This window comes from Odontesthes bonariensis, chromosome 6 (genome assembly GCF_027942865.1).
Source record: "Odontesthes bonariensis isolate fOdoBon6 chromosome 6, fOdoBon6.hap1, whole genome shotgun sequence".
NCBI classification, from domain to species: domain Eukaryota; kingdom Metazoa; phylum Chordata; class Actinopteri; order Atheriniformes; family Atherinopsidae; genus Odontesthes; species Odontesthes bonariensis.
Window position 1 is genome coordinate 37,345,023 of NC_134511.1, and position 24,952 is coordinate 37,369,974.

Sequence of the window (24,952 nt, forward strand, 5' to 3'; positions counted from 1 at the left end):
TCATACTGTCTGAATAACATTATCACTTCCTTTAGTTTAATTACCAACATAAAACATTTATGCACTTCAGTTCGCAGTTGAATGTGAGACGTTTCATATGAATAGTTGATAGCCACTCAAAGATGGGACACTAGTTATTATGCGAGTGTAAGCAAACAGTGACAGCTCTTCATCCCACTCAGCTGCTTCGTTACATAACAATGCAGACTAAATCTGTGCTGAGACTTCACAAGAGAAAAAATAACCAACTACTTACTGCACCTGCTTTATTTGATATTCACAATGAACACACGTATACAAAACAGAAAATGTACTGCTCTTGTCAGCACTGTGTATGCCCCTCTCCCTAACCATTATTATGCTAAATGTTTGACAAATGGCCCTCACCTTCACTGCTGGGTAGACTGAAGCTGCCGTTGATGGGTGTTCAAGTGGTGCTCTGAATTCTGTGAGAGCAGAGCAGGTTACAGTGAGAGCTTTTAAGTGCAGTAGAGGGTACACCTGAGGAGGTGACAAGAGGTCTCTTTCAATTTGTGGTGATTACAAAAATAGAGACCTTGCAGCAGTTAAAGATCTGCTTTTAACCTTTAGAGATCAGGAAAAAGATTTTAACTTGTGCAAAGAAGTGACATTCACAGGTTTTAGAAGCACACGAGTGCCGGCAGCATCCAGGAGTTCAGTTCAAAATGAGTGAGAGCAGCATACTGAAACATTTAGACAACACTTCACATTTAACAAAGCAGTAAAAATTTGGTTCATACAATTTTTATAACAGCTGCAGAGGAACATCAAAACCTGTGATGGCTGGAAAAATCCCATTCAGCGCACATTTAAGAGAACACAAAGTATTAAAACAAACATGTTTCACAAGGTGACCGAGAAATTGTGTGAACCGGCAGCTCTAAATTGTCACAGACATCAGAGCACTGTGTCCTGTCAGCGTTCACGACAACAGATCACAGAACAGGCAGCAGCTCTGCACGACTCAATAAGTTACACTGATGAAAACTATGACTCAGCCATTGTATCCCAGTGATTACTCAATCAATGAGGCTCAAGGCAAAACCAAATTTAAGAAAACAAAAACTGAATCATCATGTCAATACAGAAAGGTCATCCCACTCCTGAGTCACATACGCTAGGCTATAATTTAGATGAGATATCCATCAGGTGAGGATTTCCTCCCTAATGCTTACAACCCACTGATCAATACAAGTGGAAAAAATGGATACTGTTATGACATCTTTGTGCTATGAAGTACAAGATGACTTACTGATCTGATAATCCTCCTGAATGGTTCTCATAGTTTGCATACAGAGAACCTCCTCTGTGCGACATCAGTGTGAGGTGACGGACAGCAGTGTTTTATGTGCTGACTAATTGCCAGGCCGCTGCGCCTATTTGTCCTCCCACCCAGCATAGAGCTGCTCCCAAGGCTGCAGCTACCATCACTGCCAGGCTGGCCTTTAGCACAGCGCCAGGGTGTCTGCTGAAGCGGGCAGGGGCCATGCAGGCCAACATGGCCACCGTCACCGTCAGGGTAAAGAAAATGGAGACGGCCGTGTTAATGGCAACGATCTGGCCGAACTTTGCAAAAGGCACAATGACACAGAAGAAAAGAGGGACTGTGGAGATTGCTGTTGTAACGGCACTAGACACTATGGCAACGCCCACATGGTTCACTGCCTCCAGAGTTCGTCTCTGCCTCTCAGCTGAAGGCTCCTGCAAACAAAACAGAGATTAAAGTGTTGATATAAAGAAAAACATGTTAATGGACCACAAACATTCACGCTTCATTAGTATTATCTATTCATGAGACTTTAAGGCATTCTTTTTTTGTCTTTTGAATCCAAATTCAAAATATTTGATAGGCAAAAAAACATTGTGAGAGAAAGTTACACTCCCATACTAAGTTTAGACCAGATGTAGGGGGAATGGTCTCTCCTGCCAGCAGGTATCCCTCCACCAAATGTAGACAGTAATCCACTGAAGATCCAACAAGTATTGACAGAGAAATCGCCTCCACTGCTCCCATCTCCCATCCCAGCCAATACATGACAGCCACGACCAAACAGATCACCCCTGTTGAAAATGAAAACCTAGACCTGAATACAACAATACACAACACAACCACACTTGGATGTGCATTTTTCATCTCCCTCATTTCATCTTTTCATTACCTATAATGGTTATGAGCACCGGTAGCAGGAGCAGAGGATGTGCGGTAAACACAGACACAGCTGCCACACAGATGGCCAGAGACAGCAGAAGACTCCAGAGGGCACTCTCCACACCTACAAACCATCAGATCTCATCAGAACTATTCACTTACTCACTCCCTCTTACGAACTAATCCCCTCCTTAATTTTCAGGAAACAAAACTTAATTTGACATACATGCCACCCTTTTACTTGCCTATGATTTCCATGAAGATCTGTTTCCAGTGCTCGCATGTCTGGAAACCTCGCTGCAGAGCAGAGGACTGTGGGAGGCTGGCAAGTTGCTCCTGGATGAAGTTCTCCCACTGAAGGAAGTCAGAATAGGTCTGGAAGGAGGATTTCCCCTTGTATGTAGTCTTGGGAGAGGAGAAGTCGAGCATTAGGGATGGCTGGATGAATAGCTTTTGATGCACGTGGATGAAAAGCTGAAAGATGAAGGGACTCACAGATTCAAAGGCCATGGACAGCCAGCGGACCTTGCCTCCGTGCATTCCCACTGCTCCATGGGAGAGCTGCCCTGGGAGCAGGTTGGGCTCAGGCAGAGAGTGGCACTCAGGATGGAGCAGAGGCAGAACAGAAGACAGTTTGTTGCCTGAAAGGAACAAAAGCAAGACAGTTACCCTTGTAAGCACTTTTTCCTCATTATTTATGAGATTTTTAGGCTTTTTAGCCCTCTTTCATTTCAGTGCTACATCTCTGTAGTTGTTAAACAGTTTTTAACTACTGTCATGTTCTATAAACCAAACAAAAAAACAATAGCAGCAAATACATTCAACTTTTCAGACCCAAAACTAAAGTCATCAGATGCTTTCTACAGTCAAATATTTTATTGACAGCGTATTAAAATTTGCTGCTTGGCAATTGATGCTTTTGAGAATCTCATTCTTTTTGCTTCCGTCTGCTAAATTCCTGTAGTCAGTGTTACCTGAAGGCAAGCACTGAGCTCCTCCTGGCTTCACAAGTTGTCTGTTTGCGCCAACAGCTTTGCAGATTTTGCAAAGATGCCCCATTTCCTGGAAAATGTCAAAGTCAGGATCCAATATGATGCTACCCTTTAGAGAAAATTAAACAACATGTTAACACAACAAGACAGTCGATTAAAAATTCAGTTGATGAAATGATAAACGCACTGCACTTATTTGTTGCCTCTCAAGTTTTTTTCACTACCGAAAGCACTTTCCACTTCGAGCAACATCCATCCTCTCACCCAATCAAATACATCATATCGAATCACAGGCAATAAGGGGTTCAAATCATGCAGTATCTTGATGTACGTGACGCAGGTGAACCTCACCATGTCTCCAATTACATGATTGTCCTTATGCACAGTTCTGTTGACTCCCAGGATCCCAAACACAACAAAAACCATGGCCCCAGTGTCGACCAGAGGACGCACCGCTGGGTGGCCACACATACTGCCACTGCATGGGTTGAAGCCAGACGTTTTAGAGAGTTTTGTTTTGGCAGCAGATGAGGGATCTTTGAAAATAGAACAAGAGGAAAACCTCTGAGCTTTGTTTGCTTATACAGAGTAAAAATATCTACCAGTATAAATATCTACACCTCCAGTGGGTTCACAAAATGCCACTTGAAGAAGCTGTCATAACAAAGCATTCTCTTTGTTTGAAACACTCTATGTAAGATTAAATGGCATTAAAAAAAAAGATACTGTTAGTGTGATGCATGCAGAGTGAAAACGGTTTTCCCGACAGGCTAAAAAACCATTGTTATGGTAACAATGCTGTCTGACATAGAACCTTGCTTGCTCACCATTGGGAAGAGGGGCATAAAAGGTTCCCTGTGAAGGTCCATTAGGCCCAGAGCTGAAGCCACAACCAGGTGGGTTGGCACACACTCGGCTGGGATGAGGTCTCAGGCGGCACTGAGCAAAGTATAGCCTCCTGAGGGGAGATGGGTAAATTAAAATGACAGATTTGCCACTGAAGCCACGTGATACTCTATACTTCAGCATTAGTTTTTTCCCCCACTATCGTTTCACCTGCTGTTCTGCTGAATAGATGCTGCTACATAAAAGGAAAACTCTGGCGTCCAACCATGACGGGGCTCACATGAGCTGGAAGTGATCATCCAGCTGGGGTACGGCCGGTACACACGGGAAACACACACTGACATTCTGGTGGTGTAATTGGTGTGGGGCTGGCGAAAAGCCTATTTAGATAAAACATGATTAGTTTCAAGCTCCTTTGGTGCCACATGTCACAGAACTAATTATAATATAAATCATTAACTTGACTTCTTCTGCTCCCTAACCTGGAAAGATGACACCTCCTCATGCTCTGTGCTGCTCATTTTCCAAGGGGATGGGATGCTGGTGTTGAGTGAGAAACGGTAAATTGCTGTAGAGGCTCCATGATCCAACTTTGATATGTACACTGTGAGCAAGGAGCCTGGAAACAAATACAAAACAAAGTAGCCATGACATGGTTTTTTGAATAAGGAGAAGGAGGATTCTTATGTGCTGGTGATTTACCTGTTTGATTGGTGCTTGAGTTTGGCTTTACTGAGCTCTGAGAACCAGTTGAGGTTGTTGTGCTTGGGTTGTGCTGATGTGTGGAAAACCTTAAACCCGATGAGGAAGTGTGGGTGTACAACGGATGGGGTTTTTCCATGAACACACCTGCAGGATAAAACCTGCCTTCAAGTTATTTGCCTCGTGTTTTTTAGGTTAAATGTGTTACGTGTGTTTCTCGTACCACTGCAGCCTCACCTGAGCACATGGGACAGGATATGCCTTGGCCACTGAGGTTACTCCGCAGAGCCAGCAGGGTCTGGAGGTTTGTGTTTTGGCGGAATAGAAGAGGCGCGTGAGAGGCTGGCCTCAGGAGACAGCAGCAGCCAGCAGATAAGAGAAGAACCAGGAGAAAGATACCTGGGTTGTCAGGGAGATAATGATAAACAATAGTAGAGAGGAGGTTGTGATGGGAGTAGATAAAGCACCTGAGGGACAGAGAGTGTCTGTGAATGCTTCATGTGGATTTTACACCATTTCTTAAATACACAAGAAGATATGAGAAGTTACACTTATGTCTAAACCACACAGCCCTGCACACAGTATCTGAAAGGGACAAATTAAATCATTTTACCCTGATAATATTCAGTTTACATGGGTGTAAAATGATCCCAGCTGTGGGGAAATCATAGTGAGCATATGTTGACCTCACCTAGAACAGCTTTTCGTTGCTTCACTGCTGGCTCAGCCACTAAGTGCTTCAGGGCCCACTGGAGTTTAGTGCTCACCACACCCACATGCTGCTGCCCTTGAGGGGACAAAGGTGTCTCCACTGACAGGAACAGAATAGCTGTATCGCCGTCTGTGTCACAGGAGCCTGGCCGAGACAAAGGGAAGGGCCTTAGTGGTGCCTGAACACCTGCATTTTACAGCACAGGCTAATTTCCCTTCCAGTTCTCCCCCCGTCGTCCATTCAGTGCAAGGAGAAAATAATCTCACCTGGCTCCATCTCCACAGAAAGAAGTGCCACATCATCATCCTCATCTGACAAAGGGCTGTGGCTCGCTGACAGGCCCGAAAACAATTTCACGCTTCGGAGGTACAAGAGTTTAGGGTGAGAGAAATCTGGAGGGATTACATCTCAACCAGGATGTTGCTCGGAATGCTCAAAAAACATACAAAAAGTAAGGAAATAACAGCTCACCAGTTCAACCAGGCATGTTCATGATGCTCCACATGCTGACTCCAGATACACAGGGCAGCTGGCATCAGGACAGACACCCAAAGCCAACAGCAGCTGACAATGAGGGCCATGAATAGGCCAAAGTCATGCACGGCTGGGATCTAAGTGTCAGTTAAATGTAGCATAGTGTAAAAGACCTTGAAACACTGAATTTGTGCTTATCGCGTGAAAATTGCTGTCTGCTGAGAGAGGCACTTCTATGACTTCTATGAAGGTGTCAATTACACTTCCTGTATAGAGCCTATACGCTGTGTTTGTCTTCCATTATTACCTGAGAGAAGGTGTTAGCGGCATAAGCAGCTGCAGTTGTGAAGGAGGTGAGGAATGTAGCCCTGCCAGCTGTTTTAATTGTATAAATCATTCGCTCCTGTGGCTGATGCAGATGAGAGGCCTGTCTGAAGGTGCTGATGAACACAAATACATCGTCCACCCCTGAGAAATCAAGAGTTGAAAAGAAAAGAACATACAATTATTAATAGAGTGGAATTAGCCAGGCTCTGTAAGAAACACAAATGTAGTGTCAGCTGTTTTCTACCCAGTTTAAGCAGTTTAGGCTAAGTTTTTGTTGATTTGGTTGGAACAGGCAAGTTTGAGCTTAGAATTAGTATGTTTAGTCATATTCAGACCAACTTTGGAAAACATGTGGTGACCTGTATCTGGGCAAGTTACAGACTTGTTTCCGTTTCAGCACCAGGACTCGAGGAGGTATGCTTAGGCTAAATGACTTCTGGTCTGCTGGACTTGAACAATTATGAGGCCAAACCAATTAGGCACCATAGGGAAGCCACATTCCAGCACAGAACATGTCATATGGTGGTTTTACGGGGCATTATGTTACATACTATTTCTTTGCCTGGTGCATTTTCCTCCTGCAGTCTTTCCTCACAGATGACAATATGCCAGGACAAGATACTCACAAGTCCATCTAAGGTACCAAATTACATAAGTATTTTCTTTTCGTGACACTTTCTTCTTCTAATCTGATACATCTCAAAGGTAAATATTTTACTTTTACTCCATGACATTTATCTTGTAGCTTTAGTTGCTAATCAATTAACAAATTCAATTTCTTTTGCAAAAGATGCAAAATGTTTATATATATGATGTTTGTCATTAAAATACCAAGATGTTTGTAAAAGTCTACACAAATGATTAGTTCATTTATAGAGAGAAAACTGACATTTTCCATGACATTCCATCAGAGTTGAAGCTCCATTCTGAAGATTCATATAAGAACATTATTAATACATGAATCTACGTGAAAGTAAACAACTGTAGAAGTTAGATGATATTTTATCTCTAAAACTAAAAACTCCTGCATTTTCACATGATTTTTCATCAACTAATTTTAATGAGAAACTGACAAACTTTGAAGACAAAGTCCACCTTTGACCAAATCAGAAAAACCATAAGTGTACAATTTTTAACCATCTCGAATCCATCCATCTATCCATTACATTTTTTTATGGTTTAAACAAATAAGATTTAAGAAGGTGCTGGCAGGTGAATGTTTAAACTTTTAGACAAAGTCAGGTTAGTTTCCTTGGAGTCCTGTCCTAATGCTTAACTAGGAAAATTCACTGGTGTCAGCTTCATATCTATATATTATATTATTATATTATATCATATTGGAGAGTAACATAAAACTTATTTTCTTAATCTCCACAACAAAATTAAATAAGTGCTGAAAAGTGCTTTTAATAACTTACCAATACCAATAATAACAAATGCTGCGACTCCGTTGAGAATGCCCAGGTATCTCACTCCAAAGACTACGTGGTAGAAGAAAAGAGCCATCAAACAGCTCAGTCCGATGCCAGCGAGTCCGAAGAATGTTAGAAAGACTTAAAAGAGAAAGGAAGGGAGCATTTGAGCATTCATGTGTATCCAAACTCACTCTGATACTTCAAAAAATCTGTAAACACCAGTGTCAGCAAAATAAATTAAAGGTAAGCTGTACCAGAAAAGGAGGTGAGGATGTAGACAAGTACAGTGATGCAGGCTCCACTGATGACTGCCAACATCATATCATTATAGAAGGTGTGTCTCACTTCATCGTCAAATAGCTCTGTTCCCCCATACAGCACCTTCACCTGACTAACACATAGGATGCAGATAAAGAACATTACACTATGCAACAAAGTGCAGCAACTGCTACTTCTATGACTGTAATGATGCTATGTAGGCACCTATAAGGAATAAGATTTAATTGTAATAGAGGGCTGACAATGTGTCTGACCTGGTAGATTGCTTGGATAGTATATCTGCGTACTGAACCACAAAGTTTTTGAAGCGAGTTCTCTGCTCATCCACTCGGTCCTGGAGGGAGTAGTAGGATGGCAGCGGAGCACCAAAGTGGATCTCACTGCGTAGGAGAGAGGACGAGAGATGCTCGGGGGACAGACTCTCATCCACATACCAGTAAAACTGTGGGTGGGTGATGGCCAGACTCAAAGAACCTGCAAGGCAGCATACAAGTCAAATCAGCACATTTAGGTTTGATCGCCACAGGAAGACTTTTGATGTCTGTTGACCTACCATGAATATCAGCAAGGTCTGGGCCCATGCCATCATAGTATATCTTCCCTCCTCTCTCGCTGGGGTACAGGTAAGACAGGAGTGAGCTGGGTGGGGAGCAGTAAGATGGACCGAGTGGCAGATCCCTCAATATTTCCAGGGGTTTCCAGCAGAACTGATGAAACTGTGGGTGCTGCATGAGCAGACGCTCAACGTTGTGAATCGTCTGCAGGCGCTCTGGGGTGAAGATGTTGGGATCGCCTCGCCCCTGAGCCACAAACACCAACTCAATCCTCCAAAGAGCCTGGCTCTGCATGTAGTAATTGGGGGCATACCTGCGCTTCCTAGTGAGTGAAAAAGTGAAATTCCTATCCCATAATCTCTCCTCTTCTGCTCTGGGATTTGTGCTATTGTGCTTCCTTCTTCCCTCCTGGCTCAAATCAGGCTCTGTCCTTGTACTTCCATGTGCTGCAGCTCCTCTCCTCTTGTTATCTCCAGGAGGTAAAGTGCTGTTTTGACGAGTAGAGGATCTCATGCCCCCACTGTCTGTGCTGTTGCACTCTCCCTTTCTGCCCAGCCTCTCCAGCAAAAGTTTCTGCAGTGCCTCAGACTCGATATCATCTATGTCACGCCTACGTCTGTCCCAGGACCCGAGCTGAGTCTTTACAGCTATAGTGAGGGCATCAAAGCGCTCAGCTGAGAAGTGACTGTGAACCTCAAAGGCACTGTAGGAAAGGTCTATGTCCAGAGGGGGGCAGTAGAGCAACATGTAGGCAAACAGGGCACATGGCATCAGGAAGGCTACCCCTAAAACTACTCCACTGGCCCAAGGCTTTGTGTAAACCCACCCCACTGCCCTCCAAATCCCGCAAACTCCAGCAGTCCCAGAGCAACAACTCTGTCTTGCTGCGTGTGCCTCTCCATCCGCCTGCTCTTCTTCCTCCTCCTCCTCCTCACAACTCCAGCCGGTGTGAAACAGCAGCGGCTCATCCTCCACATCCATGCTGGCGACACATTACAACACTTGAGCATTACACACTTAAAGCTCTGCTTTTACTCCTCTCGGGCAAATGAAACTCATGCACGAAATAGATGTTTGACCTACCAGCAGTTGACACAAACAGACAAAACGAAGGACAGGGTGACTTCCAAAGTTGTACAGAGCAAGCAAGGGCAGGAGAGAATTAAGTCTGTCCTCAAGCAGCTGTTGACAAAGGCCCTCCATTGACAAGCTCATATGGAGAAAATTAAAAGGAGGGGGGTTTCAAGGGCTTCTAACAGAAAATGTCTGGCTGGTTCCTGCTTTAAGATGCAGCTCACAAGAGCTTGGTGTGAGACAGGCTAAAAGCTGTGAATCTTTTTTTCCCCGCTCTCTGTCAGCCATTATCACCTGGAGACAGTCCACCAGTGGCTGTCTACACAAAGGAAAATAAATAAATATAAACCAAAATAAATCATCTCACTTGTCTAATTACTGACAAGAAGAGTGAGTGGGATATTAGAGTTGCAGAATAAGATCAGTTTTACCTTCTGTGATAGGCAGACATAGACGCTAATTGTCGATAGATGCCACTTTTTTTCTATTCTTCTATGTGCAGGATACTGCTGACAGTTTGCATTCATGGGCCATGGAGTGTTTAAACTGCAGCATTTTATCTAGTCTCTTTAGAGCAGAGCTTTAAGGTCGGCCAGGTAAGACACTGGATCGTGATTAGACAGCTGCTTTATAGCTGAAGTAAAAATCTGTCATGTAAAATGAATTTGCAATTTCTACTGTTTAATCAATACCTTAAAAATGATAAAGAGTTCTCCAGATAGAAAGTAGAGACTCCTCAGAGGCAAACCCTGAAGATTAAAATAAGTTTTCAGGGTTGTTGTTTTATGGAATTTTAGTTTGTTCTCTCACACGTTAGTAAGGTTTACACTTTTAAAGCTGAAAATGTACTCATGTTTTCAGCAGAAAGTAACCTAGTGTGGTCATTGTGGTCACACTGCAGTTCACTGATGAAGGAGCTGCTCATGTATGTGTGTAATGAGCACATCATTAAAAGACTGCCTTTAATGTCAAATGTCCACCATACTTGGAAATAGTATGCGTTATTTCTGAATTATTTCCTGTTACATCCTTTGGAGTTAAAAAGAAAAAGTTCTATACCAGATCTAATATTCTCGTAGTTTTTTCTCTATTTTTCAGTCAAAACAAAAAATGGTTTTAAGCATTAGTATCTAATCCCAGAGCTCAGGTCAGGATAGCAGCACACTCAAGCTACACTGATTCATTAGCTTTCAAAGTGTGATAACATTCAATTACCCATCCATGTTATTTTCAATTATTATTACCAACACCTATAACATAAAAAAGTCTATTAGCTGGCTGCAGTTCTAGGAACAATATCAGTGGATATCTGCAACCATCAAGGTTTTTCAAATTTTTTGCAACGCTGCACTTCAATGCTCTTTTTGTCCATGTGAAATTATTTGACCGATTTTTTTTATATACAGCCAATAAAACTGAACACAGCTGCAGATTTTGGGAATTACATTTCTTAATCCAGTTCTGTTTCATCTCTGCCTCATTTTGATGATACTCTCATCACCACAAGACGAAAGGCTCACAGACAAGTGCAGCAATATGATTTGAGGAGTGGAAAGGAAAGAGGGGAGGAGAGAAAATGGCCAATGGCTGGAGATAATATATATACACACATACACACACACAAACAAACGCACCACAGTCATTAGCCATACAAATAACCAACCTGCAACACAAAGATCTGTGAAAGGACTCGTGCTTTTCTGCCATTTAATAACGGAAGAAAAACTAGATGAGAGGACTACGGGTATATATTTGCTGCTGTATTCCTGTACCCACTTAAACATCAAAATAGACTGGTGGTGCAGATGTGAAATCTGACAAAACAAGGAATTTAGCAGGGACTGATGGGCAGATTTGATGCTAATTAGTCATTAAGGAACAGCTCTGTGTTAATCCTCATAAATCTACATGCATTTTGCAATAAACAGCATGCAGATACAGAGGAGAAGAGAAAACTAAAGCGATGCACAGCCTTGGGGACACATCCTTTCTTCTCCTCTTGATGAGGCTGATGCTTCCTCACATTCAAGAATATTACACCTCACGCACAATGATTATTACAGCTGTGAAGCACTGCAAGCTGTGCAGAACCTGGTATAACTGATGTGTTTACAAGCCCCTAGAATTGTTCAAAATTGCTATTTTTCTGCACAGATTACGAGATCAGGCTCGATTTAAACCCTGTGCAGGTGTGGATTAAAATAGAGTGTAATTTGGCATCCTGCATTTATTGGAAAAAAATATTCATATAAGCAAAGCAATGTGTTTTTTTTTCTTTTTGTCTGTAAAGCAGTTACATGCTTAAAAAGAGAAATGGATAAAAGCAGAAAGAGGGCTGAAATGAATCTGTGTGCAGGTTCTGTGATATGAAATCTTGTATTAATCTGGTGAAAACTGAACCTGCTCTTGTACAATGTATGGTGTGTGAATGGGTACCTTGCTGCACTCTTGTTGGACTTAGTTGGGAACTTTCTCTGTGCCTTTATTTATTAGCTCAGGTGATCATAGTCCACCTATCTGCTTGGTAAAAGAATGGCAGCCTTGTTTGATGGGTCGTGTTGTTCAGAATGGAGCGGTGCTTTGGCTGTCTCAGGTGTCGTGTTCAGCGAGATATAAACTAATCGACTGTTGAACCATAAATCTCACTAGACCATATTTTTACAGTAAGCGCAGTCCTTGACAAATGTATATATATATACCCTCAGTGAGCCGAATTGTGATGTTTATTTCCTTGAACTGTTGGCATGAATGAACACATGGTCAAGAGTTAACATACCTGCTTGAAAGCTAAGGATAAAGTGTGCAAAATTAATCGATTAATACACAGTATAATAAGAAGGGTCACAGAGATCAGTTGCAATCTGAGACAGGGCTTTGTACTTTTACATAAGTCAGGGAGGTCTTTTGGAGACATTTCCAAATAGCTGCAGAATCTAACATTATTAGTACCAATATTTGCACAAAAGTAAAAACTACTGGTGTTGTAGTCACTTTGTCAAGTTCTCAAAGAGGACCAAAACTATCACCATTAGCTTAGAGGAAACAGGCTTGGATGGTCAGAAGCAATAAAATAACATTTCCAATCCCATGAGGGAGGCAGGAGGCAGATGGAACAGTTTCACGGTCTACAGTCGACCATGTTTTATATCGCTGTGGACTGCTGGTCAAGAAATGATCCCCTTATCCAACTTCAAGGTCACTTAAAGTTTTCATCTGACCACCACAAAGGAAATGAATAAGGGTTCTGGATATAAAAAAAGTTTTATCAAAGAAAGATTGAGTTGTTTGGCTACAATGATTAGATTTTGGTAGATTGTGTTTGCAAGAGTAAAGGTGAGGCATTCAACACTGCATGGCCCACTAAGGTGAGGCATGGCAGTGGTAGCGTCATGCTTTGGGTCTGTTTTGCTTCCAGAGGGACCTCATTATGCCGACATTATTCAGCATAACCCTCTAACCATCAGCTTGACATTTGAAACCTGGACACATTTTGGTTTTCCAACAGGACAATGAGCCCAAGCACAAATAAAATCGGGTGGTGGACTGGATAAAGAATTTTAAAGAAGTTTGCTCTTCTAAATCTCTTAATAAATATGCATACTATGTTTAAAGGTCAGGTCAGTATCAGGAAACCAAAAATATTTAAATAAACTCTGTCAGGAAGAGGGGTCAAAGTTCTGCTGGAAGCTTGTTGATGGCTAAGCATCTGGTCCGTACCCTTTATCTTTTCTACTACTATTGATATGAAATGTACAATTGTTTTGCCCCAAAACTGTTGTAACAAGTGATTAAAACCAAATCTTTATATACGTGATGACTAAAAGCTTCAGTCCAGCACAAAACATAAACACAATGAATAAAAACAGGTAAGTCAAGCGTTAGTGTTATAATCCTCCTCTACATAATCCTCCTCAGTCTGCCAGGAGACTCACCTCACCTACACATTTAGGTAGTGTAGGTGAGGTGAGTCTCCTGGGAGACTGAACCCTTGACCCATGGCTGTTTCTCTGAGCATTTTTGTCAGCCCTCCATTGGCTATCGAGGTCACACTTTTCCACCCTTCAGTGTTGCTGCCATTTCTCTACCTTTCCTACAAAGGTGAAAGATTTGTAACCTTTGCTATTGACAGCAGCTAAAAATAACCCCCTCCACCTTGAGGGTGAGTTTATCTCCCCTTCATCTCATTCAATATGGATATCACATACAGCCTCATGCCCCACACACTGAGCCTGATGTAAACTCAGCCAGAATAGCATCTCATTTAAAGGGGCATTGATTCCACCACCAGTGCTCTATGAATATATTTCTTATGCATGAGTGCCCAGCGTGATGTTTATGAAGGATGTATCTGATATTTTTTCTGCACTATGAATCTATGGTTCAAGTCAAACTCTCAAGATCTAACTGCATCTGAAAGAGGTGTTCATTTATCTTTTTGTCGATTAATTCTTGCTTACATGGGGAGAAGAGCTAGACCTGATGCACAGTGAGCGAAGCATGTTGATAATGTAGCATTTAATTTCTGTGACTCCTGAATAAGATGAGGGGAACAAGCCTCGAACTATACTGAAAGTGTTGATATTTCCTCCTCTTGACAGCATAAAAACCCAGTGACCAAATAACAGACCTATTTTTTCTAACTTCTTCTGATTCTTGGATGAATTTGTGGACTTTCATTTTGTAGATGATGGAATACCCTCAGTTATCAGCATATTTCATCACTCAGAGAGCCAAAAACAAAAAACACCCTGATCAGAGCAAATGTCTGCAGCACTGAGGAAAGACTTACCTGAAGCTGATGAAATGAGAATTACAGGTGGAGCGTTAAGGCCTGCTTGGTCCACTTTTATTGTGCTCAACTTGTGCTCCTTAGTTTCATCTGCTCCATGCACTGATATGAGAGAAACAAATAATCAGTTACTGCTTTACTGTCATAGTTAATAAGTCATCAGGAGAGGGACAAACCCTGGGAGCCCTCACAAGAAAATGATACAGAAAAAATCCACTTTCCTTCCTCACTCTGCAGGAATCCTCTAATCTCAGCAGTTCATTTTGTGTTGTTTCCTCTTCTTTTATGCCCCCCAGTCTTTTCTCTCCCTCAGTGTCTCCCTCCCCTCCTTTCTTACCCGGTTGTCGAGGCGACAGAGTCAGTGAGAGACATGTCTTCCCAGAAGCTCTCCTCTCTCTCCCTCTTTCCCGTGGCTTTGTTCAGCCTGTTCTGCTGACTGACTCAATAGTGTGCGAAACACAAGGAGGGGAACGCAGCTCAAAAACCTCTGGGCACCACTGATGACAAGCTGAGGCACCAAGAGGGATTTTATACCTTCACAGAAATATCAACTCATAGGGAATCAGTCATCATTCATTTGGTTTTAGATGATCAAAATGATGCAGTTGTTTCAATCCTGCAGCGAAGCCCCCTCCCATCATGTTGGAGTTGGTATGGTCTAGTCCAGTCTCAGTTGGTGGGGTGTGTTATAAGAGGGTGATCAGAATAACTGGCTACAGTAGGAGAAAAAGTGCAGGCAATTTAAAATAATAACCTGATATGAGTTCATTAGATTGTGGCTCATTTTCATTTTTGGCTCTCACATCAGATTAAATTAAACTGTTCCATCAGATTCTCTGTTGTAAATGCTTTTTGACTGCTGTGTCTGCAGCAACACTAATAACATTGTGGGGGCTGTAAATTCAGCACTGATTTGACTCGCCACGTTTGCTTTTCTGTGCCAAAAGATTATTTATATATTTTCCCTGACTGTAGCGCCCTCCCTCACTCCTTCTGTTACACATCCATCACCTCAGCTTTCAATCTCTGTTCACGTTTAACTTGGATTGCCTTAAACTCAAATGGTAATACTCCATCTTCTAAAGGGAGCGGATAACTCTGAAGTGAGATTTTACTATTTCTGCAGCAGATGGTGCAGTGTGGAGAAGAACACAAATAAATCAGTGATTTGGACACTGGTTCTTGTGACACTGACAACTTGTGTTTTAGTGCGTTAATCCCCATAACGACTTCATCCTAACAGTGGGACCGTGAAAGGCCGATCTGACCCACGCAGACTTGTGATAAAATAAAGTGAGTCTAATCACATCTGTTGTTGCACCACTGTGGGTGAAAGACAGAATTTATGAATATCGATCAATGGTTGCAGGCACAGATTTTTTAAAACACAAAAACACTCTTGACTGCACAGTGTCTTTTGTTAAAGTTTAATTGAGTCTCTCAGAACCCAACAGACTTGATTCAACAAACAAGTATCACAAATATTGGCAGGCAAGAACTCAGAGGCAGTAGACACAATATAATATACATTTAAAGAATACAAAATATACAGTGCATTCATTTCCACAGGCATACCGAACACCCACATGCAACCTTGAACAGGGTTTTCAGAAAGACAAACGCACTGAGGACAGAAGACATTAGATGGTCCCGTAATAACAGGTCTTCCTGAGAAAGCCTAATTCTAAAGATAACGCCTCATTCTGGTTAAAGGAAGCGATTCGGATTGAGGGGGGACTCTGCCTACTGGAAAGCCAGGGACACCAAATGAAAAATAAAAATGGGGAATTTTACACATCAAGCAACACGACAACTTGACTATGACAGGCGCAGAAGCAAATGGCTCGGGATAAGTTCAAATGTTCGTTAACAATTAAGAATGTAAAACAAAACTGCATGCAGGAAGCACCTACTTGGAGTTTATCATTCTTGGGGGCAGTTTGTCCATATGGTTTAAGAGGGACAACATGAGAAAGTGTTTCTACCTTTAACATCTGAAATAAGTGGATGATCTGGGGCTGAAATCAAACAACCCTAAGAATTCCCCAATTCCATGTTATCATACATAGATCAACGATAGTTGTTCATCTCAAAGCGAGCCTTTCAAATATCTCAGACAAACAGCGAAATGCCAGGAGGGAATGTCTGGTCCTCGGCCCTTGGTAATGGATGCACATCGAGGTGTAGTACAAATGGGGAGATATGTAAAAGTGACTCTGGAAAATAAACCTGAGAATTATTAGCACTACAGAGCCGGAAAAGCAATCTGTAGTCATCCAGGGATCTCTGAAAATGACTACACTTTGTCTTCAGTGTTGCTTTGCAGTTAGCACAGACAGAGTCGGATTTTTACTTTATTCCTGCAAAAATCTCTGCTGCGACAAAGGAGATTAAAGTTGAAACAGAATCCATTAAGACTTTAGCACCTGCTGAAAGAGGCTCAGAGGAAGCCCGTTTTTTGGAACATCTTGAGCAGTACAGTGTGAAGACATTTTGATTGAAAACACCCTGAAAAAGCGCTTAAATAATCCACATGATATACAGTAGTTTCACATTTACAGCAAAAATCTTATAACTCAAAGACCATTTCCTAAGACGATGGAAGATTTTGTTCGCGGCTGCGTCTTTCACATTTTCTACTTTGCAACAACACTTTTGGCCTAGGTGTTGATTAATCTTTTCTCTAAACAACATTCACAGTGAGATGCAACAGCCCCATTGTGCTCAAAAGGGCAACAGTTGACGAGAAAAAGTTGATCTAAATGTGCTATGATCACTGGTCCGTGAGAAAACCGTGGTACTGCCACACACACGTTCTCTACAGTAAACTCACATACACTCTCATGCTCTCAAAGCTGTCCTCTGACAAAGGGCCTTGTTTGATTCCTCTGGCTACCACAGATGGGTCTCTCGGATCTCAGAGATGATGTTATTCGCTTTTTTAAGTGCCTAAAAAACAGACACAAAAAGCAGAGAGGCCTTAAAATTGTGGAGAGACAGAACTCCCTGTTCGTGATCAGATAAAATCCTCCAGTTTTACCTCGAGCATTTGAGCAACCTCAGTTCGCTGCTGTGCTGTGTCCTGTGACTCGATGAGCAGCTCCTTCAGTAGTGCCTGCTTGTAGAGCTGACCCACCAGCTCGCTCTGCAGATGTTCCTTCACATGGTTCACCAGGAAATGCATCACTGTCTTGGGCACACTGCAAACACACACGCGCACACACACACACACACACAAGAAAGTTTCCAAAAGCCGGAAAATGACTATCACTAAAACCGCCGTTAATAAATTACTGGGGGCGGGCCCTCTGGCGCTCTGGATTTGTTCCAGTCAAATCAAACCTGTCTTGGATGCCTTTGCGGACAATGAGGAAGTAACACTTGATGAGACGCTGGATGACTTCACAGTCCCTCTGCTCCCTCGCACTCAGCTTGCGAGATGCGGGCACTGCCTGGCAGAGAAGGTGCAAAGGAAAACTCTGGCAGTCTCTACTTAATTCAATTCCTAAGTTTTTTGTTTTTATATTGATCCCAACACTCACTGTGTCAAGGAGGTTAATGGCCTGGCCTTTGCTGGGGCTGCCAAAGCCTGTGGCTGGAGTCTTTTCTTCTGCAACCTTCTCATTTTTCCAGTGTTTTCCTCCATCGAGGGCTTCAGCCTGAAAGCAAGGAATCCAAGTAAGTCCGAGTGGGGAGAGCAATTTTAGCTGAACCTGGAGTTCCACTTAAATTGTTGCAGTGTTTGGTTGTGAATCAATCTCCTTCAGGCTTTACAACTTCTGCTGTTCACTCTGGCGAAATGAAAGATAAGAATTTGCTGCAGGAAACAAATGAAAAAAATAAGCTACCTGCTGACTGTTGACAGATGCTGAGACCTGCGCTGCATCTGTAAAGTCCGGATGTTTTGTGTTGATGTAGGCAAGCTCGATTGCAACTAAATTGTGCACCTAAAGCAAAAAACAGCAGAGAAAATACCCCAGATACTTAATAGGACTTGGTTGTTGGTAATTATAATTAATTTGACAGATGATCTTATCAAAGCTGTGGATTACCATTTCATTAGTAATTGGCAAGCGCTTCCTCAGTAATCCAGTCACTACTTCCACAATGGAATCATGCAGTTTGGGGAATCGCAGAAGCTCCTGAAAACACAAAAGGTAAAAAGACTTCAGCGCGGCACTGTCATTTTAACGCAGTGCTACTTTTTAACAAACCCTTGACGTGTATCACCACCTCTTGGCTAACCTGTGTGCTGAATGAGGAGCAGTGCTGGATGATCCTCTGCAGCTCTTCATGAACCAGCTCCACACAGCGCAGACTGGGCTCCTCCAGGCGCTTAATCTGCCGCTTCACCAGCAACTCAAAGGACACCTCAGGCACAAAAAGAGCTGGCCGTGGGCCCTGCGGGGCGAATCACATATGCAAAGACATACACGCACACCAGCTCTGTCACTTACTTGCCTCAATCAAAATGAGTCGCCTTGACAACAATAAATATCACCCAAATTGAAGTGAGAAGCTCACCGTGGCATTGCGGATGGCGGTGAGGATATCCAGATCAGTCAGTCCTCCCAGGGGGTCGATAGACTGCAGGGTGCGGCCAAAAGTCTCATGGAATATGTAACAGATCCGAGCACCACCACAGCTGCAGAGGAGACAGGTTCAGCTGTGACACTAATGCGGTTTCTCAGTGCTGAGTGTCAGCTATGCTAATTGAGCCCAAATTAAATGCAGTCAACCAAAAAAGGTCAATATTTGCTCAAACATTTTCAAATGAATTAATCGCTGGGTGGTAAGGGTGATGGGGAGAAGAAGGTGCCAACAGGAGATGCTGATACAAATTCAAATTACACTTAGATTACCCTGAGGACAACACATTAACAACACTGTGCACCATGGTAGGTAAAACGCTGACTTGTGCAAAAACTGGTGAATTACTTATACAACGCCACAGCCCAAAACATAAGTTGGCACACATTGTACAATGTACATTAAAGCAAAGTGCAATCAAATTTTCATTTGAATTTGATGCAACAAACTTCATAATAGCTAGAGGAACAGAGGCATGTTTACCAGTGTGCTGCATCACCTCTTGTTTAAATTTCATCAACATCAGGGACGACTTCTGTAATTTGGAAAGCAAAATCTCTTCCCATTGTTGGTTGATACAAGCTTTCAGCAGCTCCGTAGTTCAAGGCCGCGTCTTAATACTCTGAATAACATTCTTTCTTTTTCCATCAGTATTGTGCAGTTTTAATTTGCGCAGAATTGTTTTGCTGAAATAAACTAGGCCTTCCATGAAAAGAAGACACAAATGGTGGTATGATGCTCTGAAACCTGAATATGTTGTTTAGTATTAATGACGCCTTCACAGATGTGCCATCTATCAATAACATGTGCACAAATACACCCGCATACCATCATTAATGCTGGTTTTTGATCGATGTGCTTCCAACAAGCAAAGCAGTCCTTCTCCTCCTTAGGCCAGAGGACACAGTGTCAATGATTTGCAAAAATAATTAAAAATGTTATTCCCACTTCACTTCAGTCTATCATGAAAAGGACTTGGGCCCAGGGAAGGTGGAAGTGTTTCTGAATCTTGCTGACATTTGTGTTTTCTTTGCATGGTGCAAAGTTATATTTTGCATTTGTGGATACAATGAACTGCAGTCACTCACTGTGACAACCGTTTTCAGAAAAGTTCCTGAGCTAGTGTCCTGATTTCTATGGCAGAACTGCATCTAGGGCCTAACAATCAGTATCAAATGTCCAAATTCTTTGCAACTATATTGTGAAATGCTATTAAGTTGTTGTAGCACTTGCCAAAACAGCATTTCACGCAGTGGTGTTTATTTCTGACATAGTCAGTGTCTCTTTTTATACCCAACTATATTACTGACCTGTTGCGCTTTAAAGTAATTCAGGTTTAAAGCTGCAGTCTGCAGGATTTGTTGTTGTCATACGTAAAGTCCTACTTTTTGGCATTTTAAGAGTTTACATGATCTATCAGAACGCTTGAAGTTGAAAACGGTGACCTCCGTAGTCGCAAAATGCAAGAAATGCTTATTTTTTAACCGAAAAATAAAAAGTTATTCAACTTCCTGTCCCGCCCCATCAAAACACATGAGAACTCGTGCACGTAGACGTGCACGCCAGATGCGCTTACACGACTCCTCATTCATCAACTCACCTGTCATTTGCGATCATGGAAGACACAGTAAGTAGACTAGCCTGTAATGAAGTTCAATAGTCCAGATAAATAAGCGTGGGGACGAGCCTACCTTGTATCGCGCGTGCACAATCGGTGATTGACAGGCAGCAGAGCCCAGCTCGTGAACCTGATTGGTTACCTTTTACCGGTCCGGTCTGCAATTTTGTAAACAAACCTGCTGGCTTTGGAGGGACCTAGCGGGACATATAGGGGACCTAGAGAACTCATTTTTTTTTGTATTGGGGTATTTAATGTACTACTTTCAGAATCCCCGGACAGTTCCAGGCATTATGCTTGAAAAAGAGTTGCAGACTGCAGCTTTAAGATGTTGCAACAGGTTTCAATCCATCCATTTTCTTTCTCTCTTTTTCACTAGTGGTCTTTATTTATCCATCGCTGGGCCGACACAGGGACAAACAACCGTGCACGCTTGCACTCACTCCTAGGGTCAATTTAAATCCCTAATTAACCTAACAAGCATGATTTTTGGACTGTAGGAGGAAGCTGGAGTACCTGGAGAGAACCAACGCATGTCGAATTTAAAATGACCAAGTATATTCCAAAAACCAATAAAATAAACATTTGAATTGAATGCTAAGTTATAGATTTAAACAGGCCGAGAAATCTGAGACAATTCAGTAAAACAACACAGATATAGCTCATTCAAACATTTGTTTAAATATTATATTATAAGACTGGGGTGTACTCACAGCTCTGATGTTTGTATGTGCCTGGCTGTTCCCTCTATGGTGTTGCAATAATCACTAGCAAACTTGGTGACAATCTGCAGCAGAGTGGCGCTGTGGTCCTCCACCGGCTGACCATAGTCGTTGAGCCTCGCCTGGTACTGGGTACTCAACACAGTCACTCGGGTTTTTAGGTCAGGCAGGCAGTCTCGGATGTGGTGCATGAGCAGTCTACTCAGAGTTTTGGCCAGATAGCGTGAGCCAGCACGGGATGCAAGTGACGGGTAGTGGCGTTGCAAAAAGGCCTGCTCGTCCCTCATGGAATCCTCCAGGCTCTTTTGGGTATTGATGTCATGCTGGCTCCTGGAAGAAGCAAAAATAGTGGGAGTTAAGTATCAGGATAACAAGGACATCACCAAACATAAGTTTATATTTTCAAACCTGTTAACAACCCCGATAATCCCAAGCTTGACAGGAATGACTCGACCCAGAAGGACTTCCAGTGCATCCGTGCCTGCATCCATGAGGTCCAGTTTACTGACTACCAGTAGCGTCCGACGACCTGACAGACACAAACAAAGTATTCACAGATTGTTATCACCAGGAAAAAAACACAGAAGGACACAACAAAATACAAACAAGTTACATTTCTCTGGCAGGACAGGTTGTAAAACGATCAGGGGGAAGATTTGGGCTCAGAAACAGGAATCCTTGAGCACCATCACTAATCACAGCAGACATCGCTTTGCCTTTCTGCCAACCTTCCAGACAATTATCAAAGAAGTTGTAACATCAATACAATGTCTCATCGAAGCATTTATCTTCTGAAACTGCACCATGACTACAAAAAGAGTTTTGAAAGTGACTGTTAACTCTAAATAACACGAGTATAATTCATTTTATTTTAAGCGCATTCAAATCTGAGGCTTGTTATGTAATAACCGCCAGCAGAAAGGTGGCAAATTTAAAATGAAAGTTGAGAAAAACAGTCGCCTGTGCACAAAATGTCATACCATCTGGATCAACCTCACGAGCCAATTTCAGTGCATCAGAGGTGGCCAAGTCCGAGTTGGCAGGGGACACTGCAAGGATGAGAGAGTTTGGATTGGAGATGAAATACAAGATCATCTCTTGCACTTGAGCCTCAATGTCCTCTGGCTGATCCCCAACAGGAACCTGAGGTGAAAACAACGCACGGGCAGTGTTACAGTAACAGGCATAAAGACACTGCAGGGCTGCAGTGAATCTGTGATGATTACAGATATTCAATCAGCACTGGTGGGGTTTTAGTCTCACTATGTGTGCGGAAACGAGACAAAAATCTGCATCACGGGCAAGTGGCTGTTTCTTTTCTAACCTTGGTAATTCCAGGCAAATCAACCAGAGTGAGATTAAGGACGTTGGGGGAAAAAATCTTCAAATATATGGGCTCAGGACTGATTCCCTGGAAAAGATTCAAGAAGAAATAAAAGAAATATTTACAAGATGTAAATAGCTAAACTTAGTAAACTGACATGAGATCATTCGTCTCACCTTGTTGTCGCCTGAACTGCGTTCAGTCTCTGCTTCAATCTCACGACGGATTTCAAGAAAATCTGTGAAAATCTGTCAAACAAGTGAGAGAAGAACACATCACCTTGCTCAGGATATAAAACACAACAAAAGAAGCATGTATAGAATTAGAATCTCCATGAAAAACATACCTGGTTTTTGCAGTGCAAGAATGTTCCCCATTCTTCAGCTTTGACACCTGAACCAACAAGAGTGAATGTAAGTTCTTTCGTAGAGAACGATGGAAAAAATCTGAGCTAGGGGACCATGTGAGCTCAAAAGATTACATTATGCACTACTTAAACCATGCAAGACAAATCAAATTGGAACAAACAAAATGAGAGAGAGGGTTCGGTAAAGAACAGATGAGTCTGAACAAAGATAACTCCATGCAGATCAAATATACAGAGACCTGGGTGGCTGTTTTGTGCATTTTGTTTAACACCACTTCCTAAAAAGTAATGAAGAAGAAAAAGAAGGAGGAGGAGGAGGAAGACTGCATGTTAGAAGAGAAACCAAGCATCTATAATAAATAACTATAAATACGCATAAACAATTCCAAGCAGTTCTCCAGAAATAACAAATCTAATGTCTCTCTTTAGTTTGCCGATTTCTGCATATTTTAACTTCCAAAACTCGACTGTGTGTTTAAAGTATCTAAAATTGTATAAAACAAAAAAAATAACAAAGAGCTCGATTTGTGGATACCGTTCTCAGTCCCAAGTCTCTCCCGCAGAGGAGCAACATTAACAAGCTGCAACACCAGGGGTCGTCTCGTGACTATTCCTGATCCCCGAGGCAAGAAATCCCGTCCGACCAGGCTCTCCAACACAGAGCTTTTCCCACTGCTCTGTTATGGCACACAATGAGAGCAACGTAGAGCAAAGAAAAAACACGCACATCCGTCTCAATGAGAGCAATTCAGCCCAGATATGATCATCCGCAAGGTTTCTCATATCAGTGTTTGGTACTGTATAAATATGCTCCTAAAGAATACAATCAACACAGTGTATACTTTCTGCAATAGAGATTTCTTAAGTTTCAGTTACAGCATTCAGTGAGGTAGGGGCAAGGGTAAAGACAAAACATAAGGTATCATCTTTATTAAATTCTATGTGTTTTGCTTTGTTTCTCCCTGACTTACCTGTGACCCAACCACAACTATCTGTGGTAGCTGAATGATCTCTGCCCCCACAGTCAGAAACACCTCCTGCAGCCGGTTGATGGTGGGAATCAGAGTCTCCATCTTCCCCAAGGGCTGGTCACTCCTACTAAATTGGTAAAATACACAAGAATGTAGCAGAAAAAGTAACTCAGCCTACTACACGGATCAAACGCTGAGAAAATACTGTCCCATGAGATTGAAGTTGGCCGATTTCTAAAATAAGCAGATTTAGTCAAAGCTGTGTTGCACAAGTGCGTGTGTAGTTGAAAAATACATAAAAAACGAAATAGAAGATTATTTCCCTTTAAAAACAGTGCTGCTTCTCAAAGGAGAGAAGTGGTCCTGATGAGAGGGGTGTAACGCCCCAAACCCCTGATCAAACACTTGCTCCCACATAGCTCACTAACTAAGCGTAAGATCTGAAAATGAAAATTAGATATTTGATATCAGAAACGACAATGACCCCTCGTATACGTAACGTGACAACACATTTTAGCAGCACAGGCCGAAGGACTCGATATTATCGGCTAACGTCAGTTGGCTAAAGGCAGGAAGTGAGAGATGCAAGCTTTGTGCTAAGGCTAGTTTAGCGCCTAAACAGCCGAGGTTTCATACCGACCTTGCCAATGTTCAGCAAAAATCCTCCCTTATCCAACTTGTCTGTTCCTCATACTCGGTAGTAAAGGTATTGTCAAAAACACCACATTTTACCCGATCTAGTAGACAAAATTAGCAGTAAAAACCCATAGACGGGTCTGTCATTCTCAGAGGCGGTACCTTATTATTCTCCTTCGATCTGATTGGTCAGAAAATACGAGTCATGGGTTCTTCCGATGGCTAATTGGTTGATGTGTCCATGGTCCCGGTTTGAAGTCCGCCTAATTAAAGCGTCCCTTCGGATTTCTCAATGCTTTATTTCAATAAATAAATTTGATGCCATTCGATTAATAAAACTCTTCCCAAGATAACCTTCAACAGTTTTGTCATCACTTTTCGTTTAAACCT

General features: G+C 42.3%; 2 protein-coding genes across 4 annotated transcripts; both read right to left on the minus strand.

The window, feature by feature from the left end:
* Positions 1–249: 249 nt before the first annotated feature.
* disp3 (dispatched RND transporter family member 3) lies at positions 250–14,728 on the minus strand. Its single transcript, XM_075468671.1, has 22 exons — positions 14,672–14,728; positions 14,335–14,436; positions 8,471–9,453; positions 8,172–8,391; positions 7,893–8,029; positions 7,642–7,776; positions 6,204–6,364; positions 5,894–6,033; positions 5,689–5,780; positions 5,402–5,566; positions 4,948–5,109; positions 4,711–4,857; positions 4,491–4,627; positions 4,219–4,388; positions 3,990–4,120; positions 3,514–3,698; positions 3,145–3,271; positions 2,666–2,811; positions 2,416–2,575; positions 2,181–2,294; positions 1,910–2,082; positions 250–1,722 (listed from the first exon to the last, which is right to left on the minus strand). Exons 3-22 carry the CDS (start codon positions 9,450–9,452, stop codon positions 1,366–1,368), a joined length of 4,041 nt encoding a protein of 1,346 aa, XP_075324786.1. The 5' UTR covers position 9,453; positions 14,335–14,436; positions 14,672–14,728; the 3' UTR covers positions 250–1,365.
* A 1,017-nt stretch (positions 14,729–15,745) lies between these two features.
* On the minus strand, positions 15,746–24,888 carry LOC142382614 (dynamin-1-like protein). Of its 3 annotated transcripts, none has more exons than XM_075468673.1 (18): positions 24,567–24,888; positions 23,927–24,050; positions 23,491–23,632; positions 23,195–23,233; positions 22,935–22,981; positions 22,765–22,836; positions 22,589–22,675; positions 22,245–22,407; positions 21,673–21,793; positions 21,256–21,594; positions 18,859–18,979; positions 18,580–18,735; positions 18,387–18,476; positions 18,183–18,281; positions 17,877–17,993; positions 17,677–17,786; positions 17,375–17,534; positions 15,746–17,283 (listed from the first exon to the last, which is right to left on the minus strand). In XM_075468673.1, the coding sequence occupies exons 2-18, from the start codon at positions 24,026–24,028 to the stop codon at positions 17,227–17,229; spliced, it is 2,022 nt and encodes a 673-aa protein (XP_075324788.1). In that variant the 5' UTR covers positions 24,029–24,050; positions 24,567–24,888; the 3' UTR covers positions 15,746–17,226. The 3 variants fall into 3 exon arrangements, with proteins under 3 accessions (XP_075324788.1, XP_075324787.1, XP_075324789.1); XM_075468672.1 differs by having other exon boundaries at positions 23,927–24,053; XM_075468674.1 differs by lacking the exon at positions 23,195–23,233 and having other exon boundaries at positions 23,927–24,053.
* Between the last annotated feature and the right edge of the window lie 64 nt (positions 24,889–24,952).

Coding starts and splice junctions, on each gene's coding strand:
- LOC142382614 (XM_075468673.1), bottom strand. CDS start 24,028: ATGGAGACTCTGATTCCCACCATCAACCGGCTGCAGGAGGTGTTTCTG. Junction 22,408..22,588: donor ATTTGCCTGGAATTACCAAG/GTTAGAAAAGAA, acceptor TTTTCACCTCAG/GTTCCTGTTGGGGATCAGCC. Junction 18,736..18,858: donor CCGCCATCCGCAATGCCACG/GTGAGCTTCTCA, acceptor TTCGCCCCGCAG/GGCCCACGGCCAGCTCTTTT.
- disp3 (XM_075468671.1), bottom strand. CDS start 9,452: ATGGATGTGGAGGATGAGCCGCTGCTGTTTCACACCGGCTGGAGTTGT. Junction 6,365..7,641: donor ATTTGTTATTATTGGTATTG/GTAAGTTATTAA, acceptor TTGATTTCTCAG/GGGTGGACGATGTATTTGTG. Junction 4,858..4,947: donor ATCCTGTCCCATGTGCTCAG/GTGAGGCTGCAG, acceptor TTTATCCTGCAG/GTGTGTTCATGGAAAAACCC.